The following is a 21,290-nucleotide window of genomic DNA, read 5'->3' on the forward strand; positions in this document are numbered from 1 at the left end:
ACTGGAGGCTTCATCTGGCGAATCAGGCGGATGGGAGAGGAGATTCATCTCATTCTTCTCCAGAAACTGCGTGAGGCGCAGCGCCGTGTCCGCTGGCGCTCTGTGGTGGTGGATCAACCGGCTCCACTCCGCCACGACGCTCTGCTTCCTCCTCACATCCTCACGGAGCGTCTGAGGACTTCCATGTAGAGGATTGAGTCCTGCTGGTCCATATTCAGGAAGGGGAGGTAAGTGGTCTTCATCAAGTAATTAAATTTTTATTTCATTGATTCACTCAAACATATATACGGTATACACACACACACACACACACACACACACACACACACACACACACACGCACGTATGTATGTATGTATGTATGTACATATATATATACATATCTCTCTCTCTCTCTCTATGTATGTATGTGTGTGTGTATATATATAGATATATTATATATATCTCCAGATGTATCTCCAGATGCATTTACCTAATGTGGAGACGCAGTTCTCAGATTCCACGGACACACTATGTACCGTTAGAAAGCTTAAATTCTCATGAATCCGCTGGTATAAACCACTTTCAGATGTGATTACCACAGCGGGTAATATAAACACATTTGTCCAACAAACAGCAAATAAAGTAAACAGTGCTACTCACCTTTGGAGGCTCATAACTGATCACAGATGAAAATAATCCAGCAAAACTGCCACAGTCCAAAGGTGCCGAAAAAGTAACGCAGCAGCACAAAAACGGAATCCACAGATCAGAGGCGCTGTTCTACCATGTCCGACAACGTATGATCATTAACCACACTGCTAAAAAGCACAAATAGTAAAATAAAATAAGCAGCTCTCACCTTCAGCAGAGCTGGAGTCTCCTCTTTTGAACACTACATATTGATCTGAGCAAGCCAGCCGAGTTTGCTGTTGTTTTTTAAGGACATAATAGACTGAAAACTTAATGTTTTTAATGAAATACTATATTTTGACTGAGGGGGCGAGGCAGTCTGCCCCCCCTTGACTCCGGGTCCACACTTGCAGCAGCAGCACACGTCACATGTAACTTAAAATTATTCTGTTTTTTTAAATTTTTTTTATTTCAGTTAACTGAATATGAATTAACACAATGTGACACACGAAAGAAATTATGAATTCTTTTGTTTTTAATAAGAAAAAAAAAATTACCCATCTGACAGCGGAGGGGGGGTGGGGGTGGGGGGGGGGTGGGGGGGCTGTAAACACCCCCCACTGTGGGAGTCATGAGAAACACAAACATGGAGAACATAGGGTTGTCCGAGTTGGAGGCTGACTTTTAACTCCGCCCCACGGCTGCGCCGTCTGCTTCGTCTAGCTCGGTCTGCCTCTGGCTTTGCCATCGTGAACGCACCTAATATCAGAAAGTCGCGCTGACCTATCCAATATGGCGACTGATCGGTTTTCGTTGCTTATTCGTCACATTTCAACCAATCAAGTGACTCATCGCTGCCTTCGAGGACTAACCAGCCAATCATTGCCGAGATTGATGGACTCTCGTCATCGCTCTCCGTCGATGAATTCTGAGCCAATCACGTCGGAGGAAACGTTTGACTGACAGGGCTGGTAGCCAATGAGCTTGCTGGATGGCTGGCTGGACCGACAGCGCTGTTTTGGGTCTGCTGAGGGCTGAAAACTGGGGCCTGTCTGTGTTCCTCTCAGTCTGAGTGCCTTATCCCACACTGAAGCCTCTCTGAAGTGATTTTTTGAGTACTTTATGAGATTTGGGAATGAAAAGAATGTAAAAACAGGCTAAAAACCAACATATATAATTGTACAGAGGCAGGGCCGGCCCGAGCTTTGGAGGCGCCCTAGGCAAGTCCGAGATGAGCGCCCCTTGGGAGCGGGGGGGGGGGGGGGGGGCTGAGGAGCGATGCTGAACGATACCGATCTGTGCCGAGGAGCGCCGTGTGTCGTAGCGCCCCTTGTACGACCGCGGTGACCCCCCCCCCGGGACGTAGTGCCCTAGGCGGCCGTCGAGTTCGCCTATACCTAGAGCCGGCCCTGTACAGAGGGCATCCAGAGGGTATACAGAGGATGTCCAAAATTGACCCCGCCGGGGCATAGCAGTACAAATACATGTGTGAAACACTCATTTCTTGTAGTACTGCTCTGACATTTTGACCTGAACTATGTAAGACCCCAGGCTTTAGCAAAATTGTGTTTTCAAGCTCTCACAGTGCTGCCACACTTATTTCCAGGTGCTTTATGAGGGAAAAAAATTCAGGCGAGAATGAAATTCATCCTAAATCAGTGTGTTGCAATATAACTAACTCTGTGCCAGTAACACCTAGAGTAATTCTGACTGCACTCGGTGAAAATACAGGTTGTCAGCTTTCAAATGAGACCCCAACCATGCATGTACTCCAAACAGTTCAAGAACAGCATTCAATTTACTTTCTGTACATCTTCAGTAGAAATTTCGGGCGGACATTGCCTGTACTTTATAAGGTTGATTAACGGTTGTAAACAAAACAAAATGTAGTGGGATTGTAGCTAGCTACTTCTGCACTGTAGCTTGTAGCTTAACTTGCTACATTTTCCAAGTAGCTTGCCCATCACTGGCTGTAAGGATGCATATTTGAGTTTGATTGTTCACTTTGGATTTTATAATTGATAGTTTTGCACTATTCAGTCAGTAACGTGATTGTAACTTTTGGACTTGGAATTTTTTGAATCCAAACAGAGAAATTAAGGTTCAATAAAAGACATTCAAAGTAATTTATTCATCCTTTTTTTTTAATATCTTTTTTATTTATTTATTTTTTAACAAAAAGTCCTAATCGTAATCGAAAGATCAGGTCTGAGAGAAAATAATCGGGATTTTATTTTTAGGCAAAATCGAGCAGCCCTTGTTACCAGCGAAAAATTTGTGCGCCCGTCAACTTGCACTGCCACTCGCTGCTGCCCGCCGCCCGCCACCTGCCCCTGCAACGCTCGACGCTTGACGCTCAAGTTGAAATAATTGAACTTTTCAAGCGAATTCGCGCCAGGACAGCCTATCAGTGTGGTGGTCGTCACGGACGTGCTGACGTAGGGCATGCAGGGCTCTGGCCACACAAAGCAGTTGGCGTGATGCCAAGGCGAACGGCGAGTGGCGTGCACGATTTCATTTGTTCACCGCTTCTGACGGAAACACAAAAGTAGCGCAGCCTGAAGTAGCGCTGGAACCGGCCGTCCAGGCGCAGCCCCTGCAGAAGACGGTGGAGCTCACCGAGCTCAGACCGCCTCCGGAGGGCAGCAGGCAGCCAGAAGCGATGGCGGCGCCTCAGCTGCAGCCGGAGCTGACTTCTCCATGCCAAATACAGACCAGCGATGGTGGCAGGCGGAGCATCTCAATCTCAGTCTTTATTTGTGAAAGAACTTCTCATATTCATAAAAACAACGCAAAGTGCTGAACAGTAAAAACAGTAATAAAAACAAAAAAGAGGAAAAACTGCACCATCGATCAGTATGCAGAGAGAGAGAGAGAGAGAGAGAGAGAGAGAGAGAGACAGTCGGGTGCACACAGGACTGTGGGACAAGCATCAGAAGAATCCTGTCCACTGCTGCTGTGCAGGAGACGGTGATGTTTCTGCAGGATGGTTTTTTTTTTTCTTGCATATTTGCACCAGCAATAAAACTCGAGCGTCTAGCACGGCGCGATTTTGTCACGCGAATGAATTCACACACCAGAGATAAAACTCGTGAGTCTAGCGCGCCCTCATTTGTCGCGCGAATACAGTTGCGTTAAACGCGTCCGGTGGAAACACACCGTTAAAGGGAAGAAGGTGGTGCCAGAGGAGGAAGAAGTTCGTACTGATTTATTCTTTAAATACAGCATCATAAAACAATGCACCTGCCATCAACAAACTCTTCTTTTGATTTGGCCAAACTTTGACAAGCATGTCGTCTCTGCAGAATATTTAAGACTAGTTTGAAAATAATCTCCTCGGACAGCAAACTGTTTTGTCAGAGAAATGTATGAATGTCGCCCAGTAATGAGCAGATCTATGCTTCATATAATATCCATATAGTTTCAACAGGGTTCAGACACTTTTCACCTCTGGTTGTCAATGACTTTTCCATGACTTCAGAACTTGTCACTGAATTTCCATGACCAACACACAGCTTCACTCTTCACTGACATTTATCTTTATTCCATCTTTATCTTTATTCAGCGAAACATTCGGTGCTGAGCAGATCTCCTCAGATCTCCTCCACTCCTCGTCTGATGTCTATTCCTGATCATCTCCACTCCTCTCTATCTTTCTTTTTGCAGCATCTTTTCTGCTGCCTGGAGCCTTCTTTAAAACTCAGCCCGTCTCTCCTTTGCAAAGAAGCAAAAAGAAAGAATATGATTTCCACCACGTCCTCCATGTTTGTTCTGCTAATTCTGCCATGTTTGCTGGTGCGTCATGACCTCACATCCTGGGTTGTAAAATGGCCGCTCATCACCCCGCCGACATTACAACTCTCACCCAGCACAATGGAAACGAGACCCTGATTTGTGCCTGGTACGCTTTTACCGACCCGACCCGACCTGACCTGACTCGACCCGCGCCGTACCGATACGAGCTGTGCAGTAGAAACGTTACTGGAGGCACCAGCGGTCTCACAACCTGTGTTTCATGCAGCCGCAGCGTCTGTCTGATGTTTAAACCACTTGAAACAGCATAAAGTTGCAGACGACAGAGCTCAGCAGAGCCACACACCACTTTTTGAAAACTTAAAGCATCCTTGACATGATATTTCATAGCGACAGCCTTCATGTCTTGATCTGGATTCATATCACCGCCCGTAATGAACGGAGCAGGGAGGGGACCAGAAACCATTTAGCTGATAACTGGAGAAAACTGAAAGTGCATCCCGGACTGGAACACAGAGTCGATTCCACCTACTTAATTCCACCTATGGTAATTAAATCTAGAATAAAACTTTTCGATGTTTCTGGCTGTTTGAAGATTCGTATCCTATTTGAAAACGAAAGCAAAGGCCTGGACTTATTTCAGAGGATCTGCTCCTGAAATGGACCAGTCTGTCAGAAGTATTAACAGTCACCTTCAGTTTAATTTAGCCTTTCAAATTCATTCATTTAGTTTAATTTACACTTACCTTCTCGATGTCTGAAAGCAATCTTGTAGATGTTTTCTGACACTTCCTCCACAGGTGAACACTCTCCATCTGAATTACATTTAGCCCGGAAATAATTTGTAATTCTCCTCTTCTGCTCCTGGGACAGTCTGCCACCTTCAAAATAAACCGGGTAGCTGTAAATATCACCCATCTTTCTCCAGTGAGGCGTAAGTCACAGCAAACACGACCCTTCAGCACAGCCGGGCTTCAGACAGGCTGCTGTGTCGAGGGCTGCAGGGTTTCGGGGAAATCCAGAAACAGGAAATGAGCAGACTTCCTCTCAGAGGAGGATGTGGGCGGGGGGACTACATGGCTCTGTGCTGAGGGGGAGGGGGCAGGGGTGACTGGTGTCGTGTTTTTTAAAGTAACACTAGAAGCAATAAATCAGCTGCACAAACTGTGGCTGTGTTCGAAACCGCATACTGCCTACTACATCCTTCCATACTCATACTATCCATCCTGCATCCTGCTTACTCATGGTGCGTTCACACCGGACACGTCGCAAGCGTCGTGAGCGGCGCTTTTCTATGCAAAGTCTATGGTGGACAAGCGTCGTGGAGCGGCAGGCGGCGGGGCGGCGCATCAGGAGCGTCATGAGCGTCGCTTTTCGAGCGTTTCGGGCCCACAACGCTCGTCCCCGGCGTCAGGAGCGTCCTGAGCGTCGCTTTTTGAGAGTTGGGAAAACTGAACTTTCGACGCGCTGCCGCTGAGCGTCAACTAATCAGAGACGATCCCTCCGCTGCTACGTCACTACGAGTGATCCGAGCACCGATGCGGGCCAGCCAGTGTTGCTAACTTGACGACTTTCTCGCTAAATCTGGCGACTTTCCAAAGCCTCTTGGCGACGTTTTTTTGTCAAAAGCAACTAGCGACAAATCTAGCGACCTTCTCTGGTGCTCTGGAGACGTGACAGGACGTCTCGTTGCTGTCGTCAATGAGCTGCGGGTGCTGCGTGAGCCCCTCCCTCGTCCCAAAGCGCTCACAAGCGGTCAGTCTCAGCAGCGCCCCCTGCTGCAGTCAGAGCAGAGAGGAGCAGAGCAGCCAATAGCCACTTTTCCGACGACGACGCGGTCTAGCTTTATTTAAAACAAATAAAGCCAAGCCGCTCTCCTGATGCGATCCGCCATAGCTGGAAACAGAAATCAGCCTCCCGCGCACCAATTAACTGACGTGCATCAAGAGCGTTGCGAGCGTCGCGAGCTTTGTGACCACCCGGTGTCAAGCGTCGTGTTTGAAGCGTCACAAGCGTCAGCTTCGAGGCGTCCCGAGCGTCGACGACGCCCGCGACGCGTCCAGTGTGAATGCACCATCAGTCCATCAGACAGTATGCAAAGTGTTTACACTACAGCATACTACATGACCCACAATGCATTGCACTCCTCCCCGAGCCGAAATTGACCTCCTAAAGCTGATTTCACTTCAGCTCTAAACTCTTCAAATGTATAACTTCATCGAGATTTTTTTAAAAATTAGGCAACAAAGTGGTCGTTTAGAGCCCGAGTGTGTCGTTTATTTGTCCGAATACCAGCCGTTTATGATTTTGTTCGGACGAATTCGGCGAAATTGAAGCCAGCCATGGTGAGCGGCTCCAGCACCGAGGTGTCAGAGAAGCAGATAAGCAGGAGAGAAGCACGAACCCCGTCGGAACAAATTTTCAAATAAGCTTGATGTGGACAGACTGACTCCATATCAACATTCTAAACAGCTATATTCTCGCCGAAAACACCGTTAAAACTACATTCTGTTAAACAATAACGCTAATAGTTCAGAGGTTTTTTTTTTTTACTCACCACTGTAGGCTCTAATTTGACCGCGCAACTTGGCGATGATCAGCGGCGGAGGCAGCGCATTCCTATTTTCGACAGGCGCAGAGCAGGGTTTCTGGCCGGTCTGCTGCACTTGCGCCGAGATGGGTGTGGCGCCGCATCAGGGGGAGGGGTCGACAGAATCAGCTGGGCCAGTGAGAGTTTAGTGCAGAAGGTGTGAGCAGGCTGGGGAGGAGGATCTGATGACACTGACAGCTTGTCAGTGTCATGAAAGATACACAGAATCACTCATGAAGCACATAATTGTTTTTATTATCTTCTTTAGCACTAGAACAGCCAAGACGGTCTGACAGACCGTTTGGGTTTTTGGAATTCAAATAAATCTGTTAAAAATAATTCCCCTGTCCTCTAATTGTTTGACTTTTCCTAAATATGTGTCTTGTATGTTTTTCTGAAGCAAATAAGGTCCTAACAATGAGACAAATAATATTACAAAGCATTTATACCTCCAAAGGCCATCAGCCACAGACTGCTGATAAAAAAAGATGCACTTCACGGGGCTTTTTTTTTCTGTTATTGATTTGTTTTGGTTCATGCGCGCATCTGAACAGGGAGCTAGCTCTGACAGCAGACAATCAGACAGACGGTCAAAAATATCAACCAAATCCCAAAAGAAAAACAATAAAAACAGGCATAATGACCCACCGAGCATTTTTCGGTCTAAATGACGTCTAATTGTTCTTTGACGTCTAGTCTAAAATTGATCTACCAGTGGTCTAAAAATGAAAGTTTTTTAGCGGTCTAAGCTAGACGTCTTTTAGACGTCTAAGCATTAGCCGTCTTTTAGCTGTCTATTAGCCCTCTATGTCTGCACGTCTCGTCTCATCTTAGACGTTTAAATAACCACTAATATACGTCTATTTGTAGACGTCTAAACTTAAGACGTTTATTAGACGTTCATTTATATACCAAATTTATACGCCTCTTCTGATCTTAGACGTTTAAATAACCGCTAATGAACGTCTATTTATAGACGTATAAATTTAGATGTTTGCTAGACGTTTACATTTGTACCAAATTTAAACCCCTTACAGAAACCACTAGTCTTATAGATGTCTATCGAACGTATTAGGATATTCTAATAAAAATGCAGCCATTGCAATTTAATTTTTCACCACAAACCTGTATTTAATTTTCTTTAATCTTATCTCCTTTTTTAACCATTAGTACTGTAATCTAAACCAATATCTTTTAAATAAAATTCAAAAATATGAATGTCCAAAAAATATTTTTAATTTCTTTACACCACTTGAAAAGAGAAGCACAAACTCCAATACAAACTACCTCCATAAAATATTTGAAAAAGTTTTTTTTTTTTTTTTTTTTAAATGTAACCCACTTCAGGGTATGTACACGTCACATACTAGGTTCGTAGGAGCCGAGTGAAACAATAACCACTGGACACAGAGGCAGAATGATGTGAAACTCTTTAGTTCCACAAATACAAAACACAATAACATTACAACCTTGGGCCCATAAACTAAGAAATAAAATAAAATAAATAAATGTCCAAATGGGAGTGTTCCTCGGTGGTTTGGATCCAAAAGTCAAAGTCAAAAGTCAAGATTCAAGAATATCCAAGGAAAGCTTTCATTGGTGCCGGTCAGTTGGACTGACACAAATCCTACCACTTAATCCATTGAGTGGTGTGGCAGAATTAAAAGTTCTGCTTGAAGCACCGAAGGTGGACTGGGAGCTCGTCATCAGTTGGATCGTTCATCAGCATCGTCAGACATGAAAGCTGAAGCTTCACTCTTTCCAAGCATCACAATAGAACCTGACCTGTATTTAGAAAACAGGTTTACAATCCAATTCAATGCATAGAACCTCTTCAAATGATCACCTCAATGTTCAATTCAAGGTGGTTGTACAACACTGATATATCTTTATCAAACAGGAATCAAAATACTATGGGTTACCTGCTGAAAACCATAATTAATCTTAACAATTAAGAGTTTATCATGTCAAAATGCATTTTAATCAATTAAAATCAAAAGGAATAATGTTTTAAAGATTTCATTCAACCAAGGAATTCTTACTTCTACATGAAGGCATAACATGTGCTTCCTCATGTGTTTCTCTGATTTTCTAGTTTTTTTTTTTAACATCAGAGAAGACATTTTCACTGAAATACATAAGTTCTCATAACCTAAGTAACTTAAATTACAGCTTTGCTGCTTATAAGCAACTTAAATGAACTTAAAATGACTTTTTGGTACTCCTTCTGAACACATTTCAACTTCCCATCACATATGCAAAAGATGAGGCATTTCACTCAGTAAAATCCTCACATGTGCTCATTCCAGTCAAATTTCACCATCAATCCATTAATATAAATGCTTTTAAGTGCAAAACATGAATCAAAAACAACTTAAGATGTACAAAACAGCCTTAATTGAAACAGCATGGTCGCCTCACATCTCCACACACACACATTGCAACACACGACAGCTAGCTTACCAATGGTTTTTTTCAGGCGAAAAGCGGCCGGAAAGTGCTTCAACGACGGTTTTTCTTCTCTCTAAAACGGAGTTTTCGGAGCATGGTATCAACAACTACTTCATTTCTCAGTTTGACTGCGAAATTGTAGAGTTTTTCATACCTTTTTTCCCGTTTTTCTCTCTCATGCGGAAGTGAAGTGGCGTGCTCCATCTGTGCATTAGTGAGGTTAAGCTGCTTCACTAGCGCGGCCCACTACTTCCGGTCTTCAAAATAAACTTCAGGTTTTTCAAAGTAAAATACAAAACACTTATAAACATTGGGAAATAATTAAATAATGACTGCAAATTAATAGACTGTATTTATTAACCCTTCTGGAGGTGGGTCACATAAACATTGCAGTGAAAAAATAGAACAAATTGTAAATACAAAATTAAAACCATAACAATAACAACAACAGCAACATCAACATTTTTCTTTTGTTGATTTTTTTTGTTTGTTTGTTTTATTGCTGCAAACCAAACCTTTAAAATAAAACTACACCAATGGTGTCCTGGGTCTCCTGTACCCCCCTCCACCAGTCCCAGCTGGGGCCTGTTTGAAATAGAATCCCATGGCCAAGCGGATTTGGTCGTCTGTAGCCTCCTTAAAACTCTTCCGAATTGCTTCTGCAAACAAAGCGATAGAACAAATGAAGAAAAACTGCAAATGTGGCTGCCTATTGTATTATGTATTATGGTAAATTATGTGTACTATGGTCAAGTATTGGCATCTGAATATATCTCGTCTTCGAAGTTAAACAGTAAAATGTTTGGAAAATAGCCGAAGCAGAAGCTTTTAACCTCAATTCCTACAGAGAGAGCAGGCCCTTAATTACTGAACGACCAGTTAGCTCTGACTAGCCGATGCTGTTGGGCCCAGCTTGTGACACGGCAGCCCGCCTGCTAGCAACCAACACAACATGCAAGCAAATGCTAAATTAATGAATGACGGTAAAAGGACCAAACATTGCAAAAATAAACAATTTTCTGTAGTATTTGCTTCGACACCCACCTCTGTATGCCCGAAACAGCACTTCTTCGACCAACTTTTCCGCCGTTGTTTCAGTACAGTGGAGCACATGTGCACAAGGATTTCACAGTTGGAAGTAGCGCAGTCCACAGGCACAAGTTGAAGCCGTTTTCAGTTTATGGTCGTACAATCTCCATAAGACTGTAAAGCAGTTAAGTTTTATCACAGACAACTTCTCTCTGAGCGGAATAACGTTTTCCCAGAAGTGGTTGCACGGTGCGTCACGTGAGCGTAGTACACCAAAGAGGTTTTTGTCAACAACGAAAGCAACATGGCGGCAGTCAGCGTTACAGAGGCTGAGAAAACACAACCGACATCTAATCATCTAAGGGAATTTCAGCCACAAACTTCATTGTCGAGTGCTCAGCAGGATCTGGGCTTTCAGATTTCCCGAAGGTTTTGGGGAGGTTTCATACGTTTTGATAGAATAACGCGAAAACACCGATCACTCTACTGTGAAAGCTGTGCACTTCAAAGAGCTGACTCTGCCATCAGATTTTTGTTTGATTTGTATTCCGAAGATGTAAAATGGTGTAATTATCGACTCTGAAATGTGGGATATTAGACGTCTACATTTAAACTATACCTTATAACGATTATGGCTATTAAAATGATCTCAATCCAATATTTAGAGATCAGTTTTGCAACGTGTAGTTATTGTTTTAAATACACAACTACTGAATGATGGATTAAATTCAGTTGTCTAGATTCAGTCTATATCTAGACGTTGAAATGCGATAGAGATTGAGACATCTAAATCTCGGCTATATTTATACTATACTGTATATTGCTCAACGGCGATCATAATTATATTAGTTCAGTATTTGGAGATTAGCTATGCACCTTAGAGTTGTTTTTTTTAAATAAATAATTATAGAATGATTAAACTGCAACGTCTAAATTCCGTCTAAAAACAGACGGAATCTAGACGGTTGAAATCAGGTCTAAAAAAATACTAGACGTCTACTAGCCGTCTATTGCTCAGTGGGGAAGAGATACAAGGTGGAAGAAGCTTTAGCAATGATACAGGAGGTCAGTGAGGGGGAATCGGATGGCGGAGACGTGTTGGACATCAGCGATCTTGACTGGAGTGAAGAGGAGGAACGTTCTGAATCAGAGTCAGAACAGGCACGCGCCAAACAGCGAAACAAATTTAATCCTGCTGCCCCAAAAATGCCCGATCGACCTCCAGCTGCTGTACAGTCCAGCGCAGAACCTGCAGTGGCGCATGGAAGCGCTCACGCGTCACCTCCAGGTATAGAGAATTACTGTAGGCTGCTGTCAGTTTACAACTAAATAATTACAACATAAAATAGTGTAAAAAAAAAAAATAAACTAATGTAATAAAATTAAACACAACAGTGAACACGGTAGTTGACAGCAGGAGCACTGGCCCAGCGACTCCAGAGGTGCCAATTACAGATTCAGGTAAAATATTATATCCTCCATCAAAGCACAGCAAACCATGTATTTTTCGTTTCCAAAAATTAATTTTAGAACTAACATATTTTCTAAATAAAAACTTTTGTCCTGTCGAGCCTGTAGTCCCAGAATCAAATGAGCAGAGTCAGGACGGTACCGTGTGGGAAGTTGTCCGTCCTGGTGCGCAGCCGGGGAGACTTATTTTACTCATTTTAATATGCTTTTGATTATTATTGACGGTTAATAATACAACTTTTTTATGTGTGTTGGTGTGTGTCTGCGTGTTTATCAGGGACACGAGTGCGCGGAGTGTGAGTGAGAGGTGACGCTGCGCAAATACGCACTGTAAAAAGTTAAATAAATTTTGAAACCTGATTTGAGGCATTGATAAAGCAGACATGAGGCATTAAAAGGTTTGCTGATCCTCTTGACTTAATATTTTGTTTATTTATCTTATTTTCGCGCTAGGTTTCCACCGCTGTCGATCTTCCTCAGGCAAAGAACCAACAAAAAAAAAAAAAAAGAGAAAGAAAGAAAGAAAATGTAACAGAGTGGTGTGTGGGGTCAATTTGGATGATATCTCCTCAGCTTCCCCAGTCACACAGAGGGACACAGGTTCAGCGGTTAACAAAAGGAGTACAGAGGTTCCTTTTTGAAAATAATTTATTCTCTTTCTGTGAAATTTGGTTAAAATATCTTTACAAAAACTTAATTTACAAATGAGCGCTTCATTCCAGTCGAAGTCCCGTGCGCGGTTGGGCTGGCCCACACCAACACGCCACTGCACCGAGGACATGACGCAGGATCAACATTTAACACGACAGCAGCTCAGGATGAAACAAAAGACAAAGACAAAGAGAAAAAAACAAAGAACAAAGACAGCCGTGGTGTGTCTGCGCTGGAAACGGGGCTCGAACAGGGCAGAACCTGATAGGAAGAGGATTTGTTACAGCCTGCACACCTGTTGATTACCAGAAAGTTTAACAATAACATACCGCTTCCGACTTCCGTTCGCGGGACAAATGCTCAGACCAGCACCGGACCATCGGGACCCACGCGCCCGATCTACAGCTGCTGCGGCATGCGCTTGACGCGCTCCCCCCGGAGCCATCGCGACACTGCAAGGCGTAACTTTCGTCAAAACCAATATGATACATTTCATGAGGGGAATTAGCCTTTACCTGCTCGCACGAACCACCGCTACCAGCCAGCACCAACCCGGAAGTGCAAGAACCAGAGGGCGGCACAGACGTGGGAGGGGTCTTTATAGCGCCCCCAGCCAATAGGCTGAGACCAACCACAGACACACCCATCCTGCCACAAAAAGACAAAAGAAAAACAAACCACACGAGAAAATGGTTTCAAGAGGGTCAATGCACAATTCGGCCGGGTCCAGAGCAGGATACGTTGTCTCTACAGAGCTGTGACACCAACTCTGTCATCATGAATGAGTCGAAAATGAGGGACTCTCTGCTTTGCGCCGCCTCATTCGTGCATGAACAGTCTCTATTTTGTGCTCGGAAGATCTCTCAGGTCATTTTGAACCGGCTTAAAGGAAATCCTTCATATGGACAACCAGTCCGTTTGTCACTAGAGCTGAGCAACACACTCCACGCAATGACAGCGGCTTCATTCAGTTGACTGATCTGATTTAAAAAATAAAATGAACATATTGCAGGCGCGGAACTATGTGGATCCCGCACGGCTGCATATGCATGCGTTGAACAGCGTAAAAAGCAGGTGAATCATCATTTCTACCTGTGATTTTGAGGAGGAAACCCACACGATGTCAGAAGTTATTTCACACCATCGGACCAAAACACGGCGGAGCCGATCGGCGCTCTGAAAGAAGTATTAGCCAGTAAATGTGTCTGCATTGTTATTCCATTTGTCTGGCTCCCCAAGCTCTTCAAGAGATTATTTATTTTAAAATACCTTCATATACATCGTTGCTTCACTATGGTTTAGTGTTGAGGCCAGGAAATAAAATGTAGTTCATCATGTTGATGAAGCAGTGTCCTTTGCTGCAGTGCATTTGAAAAAAAGGAGAGGTGTTCATTTGATTGGTCAAATTACTCTCAGCTGGGTTAAACCCACTTTCTCTCCTCCCTCTTGCGCCACCTGCGCCAGTGGGCGGGATGGAGGCGTGACTGCGCCTGGTTCATGAAATTAGGACAATTTTCTGGACACGCCCCGTTGACTTTATCCGCCGACGGCGAACTTTGCGCTCCGCTGACAGCGGGCGGACTCGGCGCAGTCTACGAAGCCAGAGCCCTGTGTGTTTACACCTCCGGTATGTCTTGCGAAATGCATTCTGGGTAATTTCGCCTCTCAAGTCTGCACAAGTCTGGTCCGATGCAGACTCGGTAAAGTGGGCGGAGTTAGTCACATCCGGGTATTTCATGTGTGCTTGGTGAGATGCGTACTTTGAATTGGAACAGTACTTGGTCACTGGCTGTGTTCGAAACCGCATACTTACCTACTACTCATACTAACTTATTGAGTATGCAGTGTGTTTACACTGGCAGTATGCGATTTTGAGTATGCGAAATGTTGAGTAGACATTGTGTGTTCACTACTCATACTGAAATTGCCCAAGATGCAACGCAACGGACAGCGGTTGCGCCAGACAGAGCTTGCGCCGCCTGGCGGCCAGCGGGTGTGGTGGGGGGGCTGGCCCCGCGATCTGGGTCGAGCCCCGGAGGGTGTGAGAAACTCTGTGCTCGCCGGCAGGCCCTTCGGAACCGACTTGGTGCGACGCCCGGGGCGGGCCCGCTCCGTAGGACCGCTGGGTGAGACCGCGCGTCTCGGTCCCGCTGCTGAGCGGGTCGGCGGGGAGCCGGTCGGAGTGGCGGGGGCGGCCGGCGGCGTGATCCATGGTCGCCCGCCACCAAAGCCCGACCGGGCCTGGAGGCTGGGCCGCCGGGTCAGGGGACCCGACTGCCACGGCCACGGCGCTGAGTGCCGTGCCGGGTGGGGGGCCCCTGTGGCGGGTCCGGGGTTCCTGTGTGCTCTGCTTCTCACCTTCTTCTGTATGGAATGAAATCCCCATCAAAATTCAAGAGCATTTTAAATTGATTTGAGAGCAGCATTTATTGATTTCATTCTCGGATTTCGTGATAGTGTCTCTCAGAACTCTGCTCTCGCGCTCAAATTTGCTCTGCGTGCTCAAACTGTGTCCTCGCGCTCGCTTACGACGCTGCTCGCGCAGATTTCCTGCGCTCACACTCAAACTCCTCCTCTTGCTCTCACGGAACTTGTGCTCACGGATTTCTGCTCTGCTCTCGGATTTTTCGTGTATCAACGCTGTCAACCAATAGAAAGCCGGCTCGCTCTGACCAATCAGATTATCCCTGTTTGTATACGGGTGCGTTCGCTGTTTCTGAGGAGCGTCGCATACGGGCGGACACCCTTTCAACAGGTTTTATTCACTTCCTCCCTCCGGGGCTGGAATAAATGTGATTTCTTTTAATTTTTTTTACCACTGTTGGAATAAAATATCATGCAATACATACAACAGCGTCCAAGCTTCTCATTACAATGGCTGTATTGTATAATAATAGCCGCATCGAACACTGCTCTTTGAGGTGTGCTGGTGGAGAAAACAATGTCACCATCCTGAAGGGAGGAGGTACCTTTTGTCAGTTTGATTTTCTGTTAAATTGACATAATCACATTCCAATAAACGGGCCAAATTCAGCTCGTTTTCCCGTCCTGACTGACAAAATGGATTTTCCACTCATTTCCCGTTTGACAGGTGGGCGGGGCTTACGCCGCTCTCAAAGTAAAGCTGTTCTTAACACAGCGGCAGATGTCTGACTGCTGCTCCAGCCTCCTGTCAGGACTGTAAATAACTCATAAAAGTTGTATTAGTTTTACACGAAGAAGCTCACTCTGTGCTTTGCTGCTCTTTGGTTCTCATTGTTAGACGCTAAACTGCATTTTTTCGACTCCCGACTAAATGAAAGTAGTTAAAAAAATGACCTGTGCATGATATGCACTGTGCATACAGGACGTGATGGTGACTATGAGCAAAGCCTTTATCCAGGACTTTGATGATGACTTGACTATATCAGACGTCTTTTTTGACGAGACTCAACGCACAGCGTTTAATAATAATGCATTGGTTTTATATAGCGCTTTTCTGGACACCCAAAGATGCTTTACATTGCATCATTCATTCTCTCCATACTGGGTGGTGGTAAGCTACTGCTGTAGCCACAGCTGTCCTGGGGCAGACTGATGGAAGTGAGGCTGCCAGTCTGCACGATCAACCACCACCAACCATTCACTCTCACTACTTTCATACTTATGGTGCGTTCACACCGGACGCGAATAGCGCGGCGAGAGTGGCCGCTTTATATAAAATATATGGTTTTCGCGCGGCCAGGAAGCGGCAAATGGTCACGCGGCGCGAATTCCTACTCGCGCGAATCGCGCGAATCGCTCTACTCGCGCCGCTCAAAGTTGGGAAAGTTGAACTTTTGAGCGAATTCGCGAGCGACGAACCAATCACAGAGCCGCTCTATATGACGTTGTTTATGACGGACCGGAGCACCCGCGAAACACCAGAAATGGAGGGGAAACTGATAACAGCGGTCTGCGCTCGCCCTGAGCTTTACGACCCTTCGTCGTATTTTTATCGGGACAGGAATAAAAAGGAGCTTGGAGGAAGATTAGCGAGGAGGTCGGGTCCCTGGGTAAGTTTTGTTCACTTTTTATGTGAGTGCGCCTTGTCAATATGTGTAGCTACTCAAATCTGGTTAGCACAATGTTAGCTACAATGCTACTGCTCGTTCTCGTTGACTAGTCAATGTGTGTTTATTCAGCTGAAGTTTGCAAAAAGCGGTGGAAGAACCTGAGGGACACGTCCAGCAGAGAGAGCAGGAAGGAGAAAGAGAGGAGGAGAAGCGGTGCAGCAGCAGAGTCAGCACAGACGTGGAAGGACCTTGCTGTCCTGTCTTTCCTCCAGCCCTTCATCACCCCCCGGGAAACATCGGGCAACATGTCCCAGGGAGGGGCCGAGGGGGATCAGGCAGCAGGGTACAGCCCAGAGCCGCAGGAAGAAGCAGCAGCAGCAGCTGCAGGGCTGTCAGGTGCAGGTCGGTGGTAATGACAAGGAAAAAGAGCACATTTGAAATGGTAGAGAAAAAAATGCTTTGTCTGCCCAGTTTGATGTCTTTTTTAACAATAATTGTCGGAATTATCATTATTTCTGTCTTTATTATTATTGTTATTATTTCTAATTCATTATTGATGATATTAGTAGTGGTATAGCAGTAATTTTAGTAATTTAAGTATAGAAGTGCACATTGCATGTAGTGTGAAATCATTTTAACTTTTGTCATGACAGAATCAGACATGGAGCCTGACGCCCTGCCGGGCCCAGAGTCCCCCGCTGCCGGGCCCAGAGTCCCCCGCTGCCGGGCCCAGAGTCCCCCGCTGCCGGGCCCAGAGTCCCCCGCTGCTGCTTCTGCTTCTACCTCTGTGCTGGCTGACCCCGCTGCTGCAGCTGCAGGTGAGCATGCATCCAATGAAATGTTTCATTACTTGAATTTAGGTATTTTACCAAACTTCTCAGCTGCCTTCTTGATTTTGCTTGTGATTTGCTAAAAAAAAAATAGTCCTTAACAACTTTATAAACAGAAAGTGTGCTGGTTTATTGTTTATTTCATATTTTTGTGAAGCTTGTTTCTGCTTTTAACATTCTCATTGCTTTGTTTTTTTTTAAGGCCCACCTAAGAAAAGGCAAAGAAGGAGGCCTCAGTTCTCTCCAGGGCCGTCCGAGTATGAATGCCGGACCACGGAGGAACTGAGGGCCAGCAGGGAGGCGCGATTGTCTGATGACCACTTCCTGCTTTCTTTGGGGCCTCTCCTGCAAAAAGTGCCACCTCATCTCAAAGATTTTGTCAAATTTCAAATTCACAAAATACTTTATGAGAACAGCACTGTAACGCTGAATTTGGAACCATAGCCTTCAGAGTAATTTTTTACTAAACGAGGTGACATCTTTTGCAGGAGAGGAAAGACTTCTTTGCGTGTCCCTCATTTTTTCCACCGCACCTCCTCCAAGCAAGCTCCTTTTCATTCCTGTCCCATTTTTAAATATGTAAATAGTTTTCTGTGTAATAATAATTTGAATTATTCTTTTGTATCAAGACTTGGTTTGGTACTTCTAGAACAGCATTTTTATGGTTGGTTTAAAAGGTTTACCTTTCAAAATACTAATCTTTTAAACACAAAGGAAGGATGGACAAAAGGTAAAGTTGTTGTGAATATGTTTTATTAATTTCACCTTATGATGTGATGACCTTGAAGATAGCAGTAGAGTCAGTAAATACCTGCAAAAAGGAAGGGACGTGAAAAGAACAAAAGTACATACAGCATAACCATGTGCTTAGAAAACATGACATTACAGCTTTCTATGTCAAATATTAATTAGTGAATATACATTTTTAAAGTCAGACAGCAATAAACAGACAGAGACTGACTGCTCTTTATTTCTTTTGGGTGGCTCTTAAACAGGGGTGAAAGTAAGATAAGATTCTTGCAGGAACTGTGCAACTCAAAAAAATGTTTTAGTTTGCGCGCAAAGCGTGCGAGCGTCGTACATAACAGATATTGATAAAGCCTGATTTTTTTGACATCCTTGAAAGCATTACGTTTTTTTTTAACTGCTTTAATTTTATTTTGAATGTGTAAATATAATAGACATTGTGATGGCGGCCTCTTCATGATGGAGGCGACAATTGGCGAGGACTGCTACCCTGTTGCTCAAGACTTTTGTTGTTGTATCAACAGATATATACTGAGAGCATGTTACTCACACAAAACAATGTCGGCACAGAGGCCAGGTCACTCTCACACCGACCCTTCTCACTGTTGGTCCAACATAACATAAATGAAACTTAACATAAAAAGACCGGAGAAACGGCATCAACACATAGAAAAACAATAACTTAACAGACCTACAACAAAACGAAGTACATTTGAACAAATTTTAACACAAAATACATCTTGAAACGGCCCGAACAATCCCCTCCCATGATGCTTTGCTGCACCAACCAGTATGGCGGCGCCGCAACAATACATATATATATACATATACATACCCACTGAGCATTTTTCGGTCTAAATGACGTCTAAATGACGTCTAATTGTTCTTCGACGTCTAGTCTAAAATTGATCTACCAGTGGTCTAAAAATGAAAGTTTTTTAGCGGTCTAAGCTAGACGTCTTTTAGACGTCTAAGCATTAACCGTCTTTTAGCTGTCTATTAGCCGTCTTTTAGCCCTCTATGTCTGTACATCTCGTCTCATCTGAGACGTTTAAATAACCACTAATATACGTCTATTTGTAGACGTCTAAACTTAAGACGTTTATTAGACGTTCATTTATATACCAAATTTATACGCCTCTTCTGATCTTAGACGTTTAAAAAACCGCTCATACACGTCTATTTATAGACGTACAAATTTAGACGTTTGCTAGACGTTTACTTTTCTACCAAATTTAAACCCCTTACAGAAACCACTAGTCTTGTAGATGTCTACTGAAGGATATTCTAATAAAAATGCAGCCATTGCAATTTTTTAATTATTCACCACAAACCTGTATTTAATTTTCTTCAATCTTATCTCCTTTTTTAACCATTAGTACTGTAATCTAAACCAATACCTTTTAAATAAAATTCAAAAACATGAATGTCCAAAAAATATTTTTAATTTCTTTACACCACTTGAAAAGAGAAGCACAAACTCCAATACAAACTACCTACATAAAATATTTAAAAAAGTTTTTTTTTTTAATGTAACCCACTTCAGGGTATGTACACGTCACATACTAGGTTCGTAGGAGCCGAGTGAAACAATAACCACTGGACACAGAGGCAGAATGATTTGAAACTCTTTAGTTCCACAAATACAAAACACAATAACATTACAACCTTGGGCCCATAAACTAAGAAATAAAATAAAATAAATAAATGTCCAAATGGGAGTGTTCCTCGGTGGTTTGGATCCAAAAGTCAAAGTCAAAAGTCAAGATTCAAGAATATCCAAGGAAGGCTTTCGTTGGTGCCGGTCAGTTGGACTGACACAAATCCTACCACTTAATCCGTTAAGTGGTGTGGTGGAATTAAACGTTCTGCTTGAAGCACCGAAGGTGGACTGGGAGCTCGTCATCAGTTGGATCGTTCATCAGCGTCGTCAGACATGAAAGCTGAAGCTTCACTCTTTCCAAGCATCACAATAGAACCTGACCTGTATTTAGAAAACAGGTTTACAATCCAATTCAATGCATAGAACCTCTTCAAATGATCACCTAAATGTTCAATTCAAGGTGGATGTACAACACTGATAATCTTTATCAAACAGGAATCAAAATACTATGGGTTACATGCTGAAAACCATAATTAATCTTAACAATTAAGAGTTTATCATGTCAAAATGTATTTTAATCAATTCAAATTAAAAGGAATAATGTATTAAAGATTTCATTCAACCAAGGAATTCTTACTTCTACATGAAGGCATAACATGTGCTTCCTCACGTGTTTCTGATTTTCTAGTTTTTTTTTTTTTACATCAGAGAAGATATTTTCACTGAAATACATAAGTTTTCATAACCTAAGTAACTTAAATTACAGCTTTGCTGCTTATAAGCAACTTAAATGAACTTAAAATTACTTCTTGTACTCCTTCTGAACACATTTTAACATGTGCAAAAGATGAGGCATTTTACACAGTGAAACTCTCATAATGTGCTAATTCGAGTCAAATTTCACCATCAATCCATTATTATAAATGCTTTTAAGTGCAAAACATGAAACAAAAACAACGTAAGATGTACAAAACACCCTTTATTGAATCAGCATGGTCACCTCACATCTCCACACACACACACTGCAACAGTGGCGGCTAGCTTACCAATGGTTTTTTTCAGGAGAAACGCGGCCGGAAAGTGCTTCAATGACGGTTTTTCCTGTCTCTGAAACGGAGTTTTCGGAGCATGGTATCAACAACTACTTCCTTTCTCAGTTTGACTGCGAAATTGTACAGTTTTCATACCTTTTTTCCCGTTTTTCTCTCTCACGCGGAAGTGAAGTGGCGTGCTCCGTCCGTGCATTAGTAAGGTTAAGCTGCTTCACTAGCGCGGCCTACTACTTCCGGTCTTCAAAATAAACTTCTGGTTTTTCAAAGTAAATAACAAAACACTTATAAACATAAGGAAATAATTAAATAATGACTGCAAATTAATGGATTGTATTTATTAACCCTTCTGGAGGTGGGTCACATAAACACTACAGTGAAAAAATAGAACAAATTGTAAATACAAAATTAAAACCATAACAATAACAACAACAACAACATCAACATCAACATTTTTTTTTTTTTTTTTTT

The 21,290-nt window shown here is 43.5% G+C and overlaps 4 protein-coding genes across 7 annotated transcripts in view; all 4 read right to left on the bottom strand.

The window, feature by feature from the left end:
- Positions 1 to 5,377, bottom strand: part of LOC115408482 (GTPase IMAP family member 7-like) — a 57,891-nt gene extending 52,514 nt beyond the window's left edge. For all 3 annotated transcript variants that reach the window (XM_030119296.1, XM_030119277.1, XM_030119286.1), the window contains exon 1: positions 5,112 to 5,377. In XM_030119296.1, the coding sequence (XP_029975156.1) occupies positions 5,112 to 5,283 (172 nt within the window). In that variant the 5' untranslated portion in view covers positions 5,284 to 5,377. The remainder of the gene's footprint in view (positions 1 to 5,111) is intronic.
- The window catches only part of LOC115408404 (GTPase IMAP family member 7-like), a 693,369-nt gene that overhangs the window by 362,728 nt on the left and 309,351 nt on the right, over positions 1 to 21,290 (bottom strand). The window lies entirely within an intron of this gene.
- Positions 1 to 21,290, bottom strand: part of LOC115408325 (uncharacterized) — a 354,329-nt gene that overhangs the window by 183,448 nt on the left and 149,591 nt on the right. The gene's annotated exons all lie outside the window — the stretch shown is intronic.
- The window catches only part of LOC115408431 (GTPase IMAP family member 7-like), a 182,691-nt gene that overhangs the window by 75,027 nt on the left and 86,374 nt on the right, over positions 1 to 21,290 (bottom strand). The window lies entirely within an intron of this gene.

Source organism: Salarias fasciatus, chromosome 3, assembly GCF_902148845.1.
Source record: "Salarias fasciatus chromosome 3, fSalaFa1.1, whole genome shotgun sequence".
Lineage (NCBI taxonomy): Eukaryota > Metazoa > Chordata > Actinopteri > Blenniiformes > Blenniidae > Salarias > Salarias fasciatus.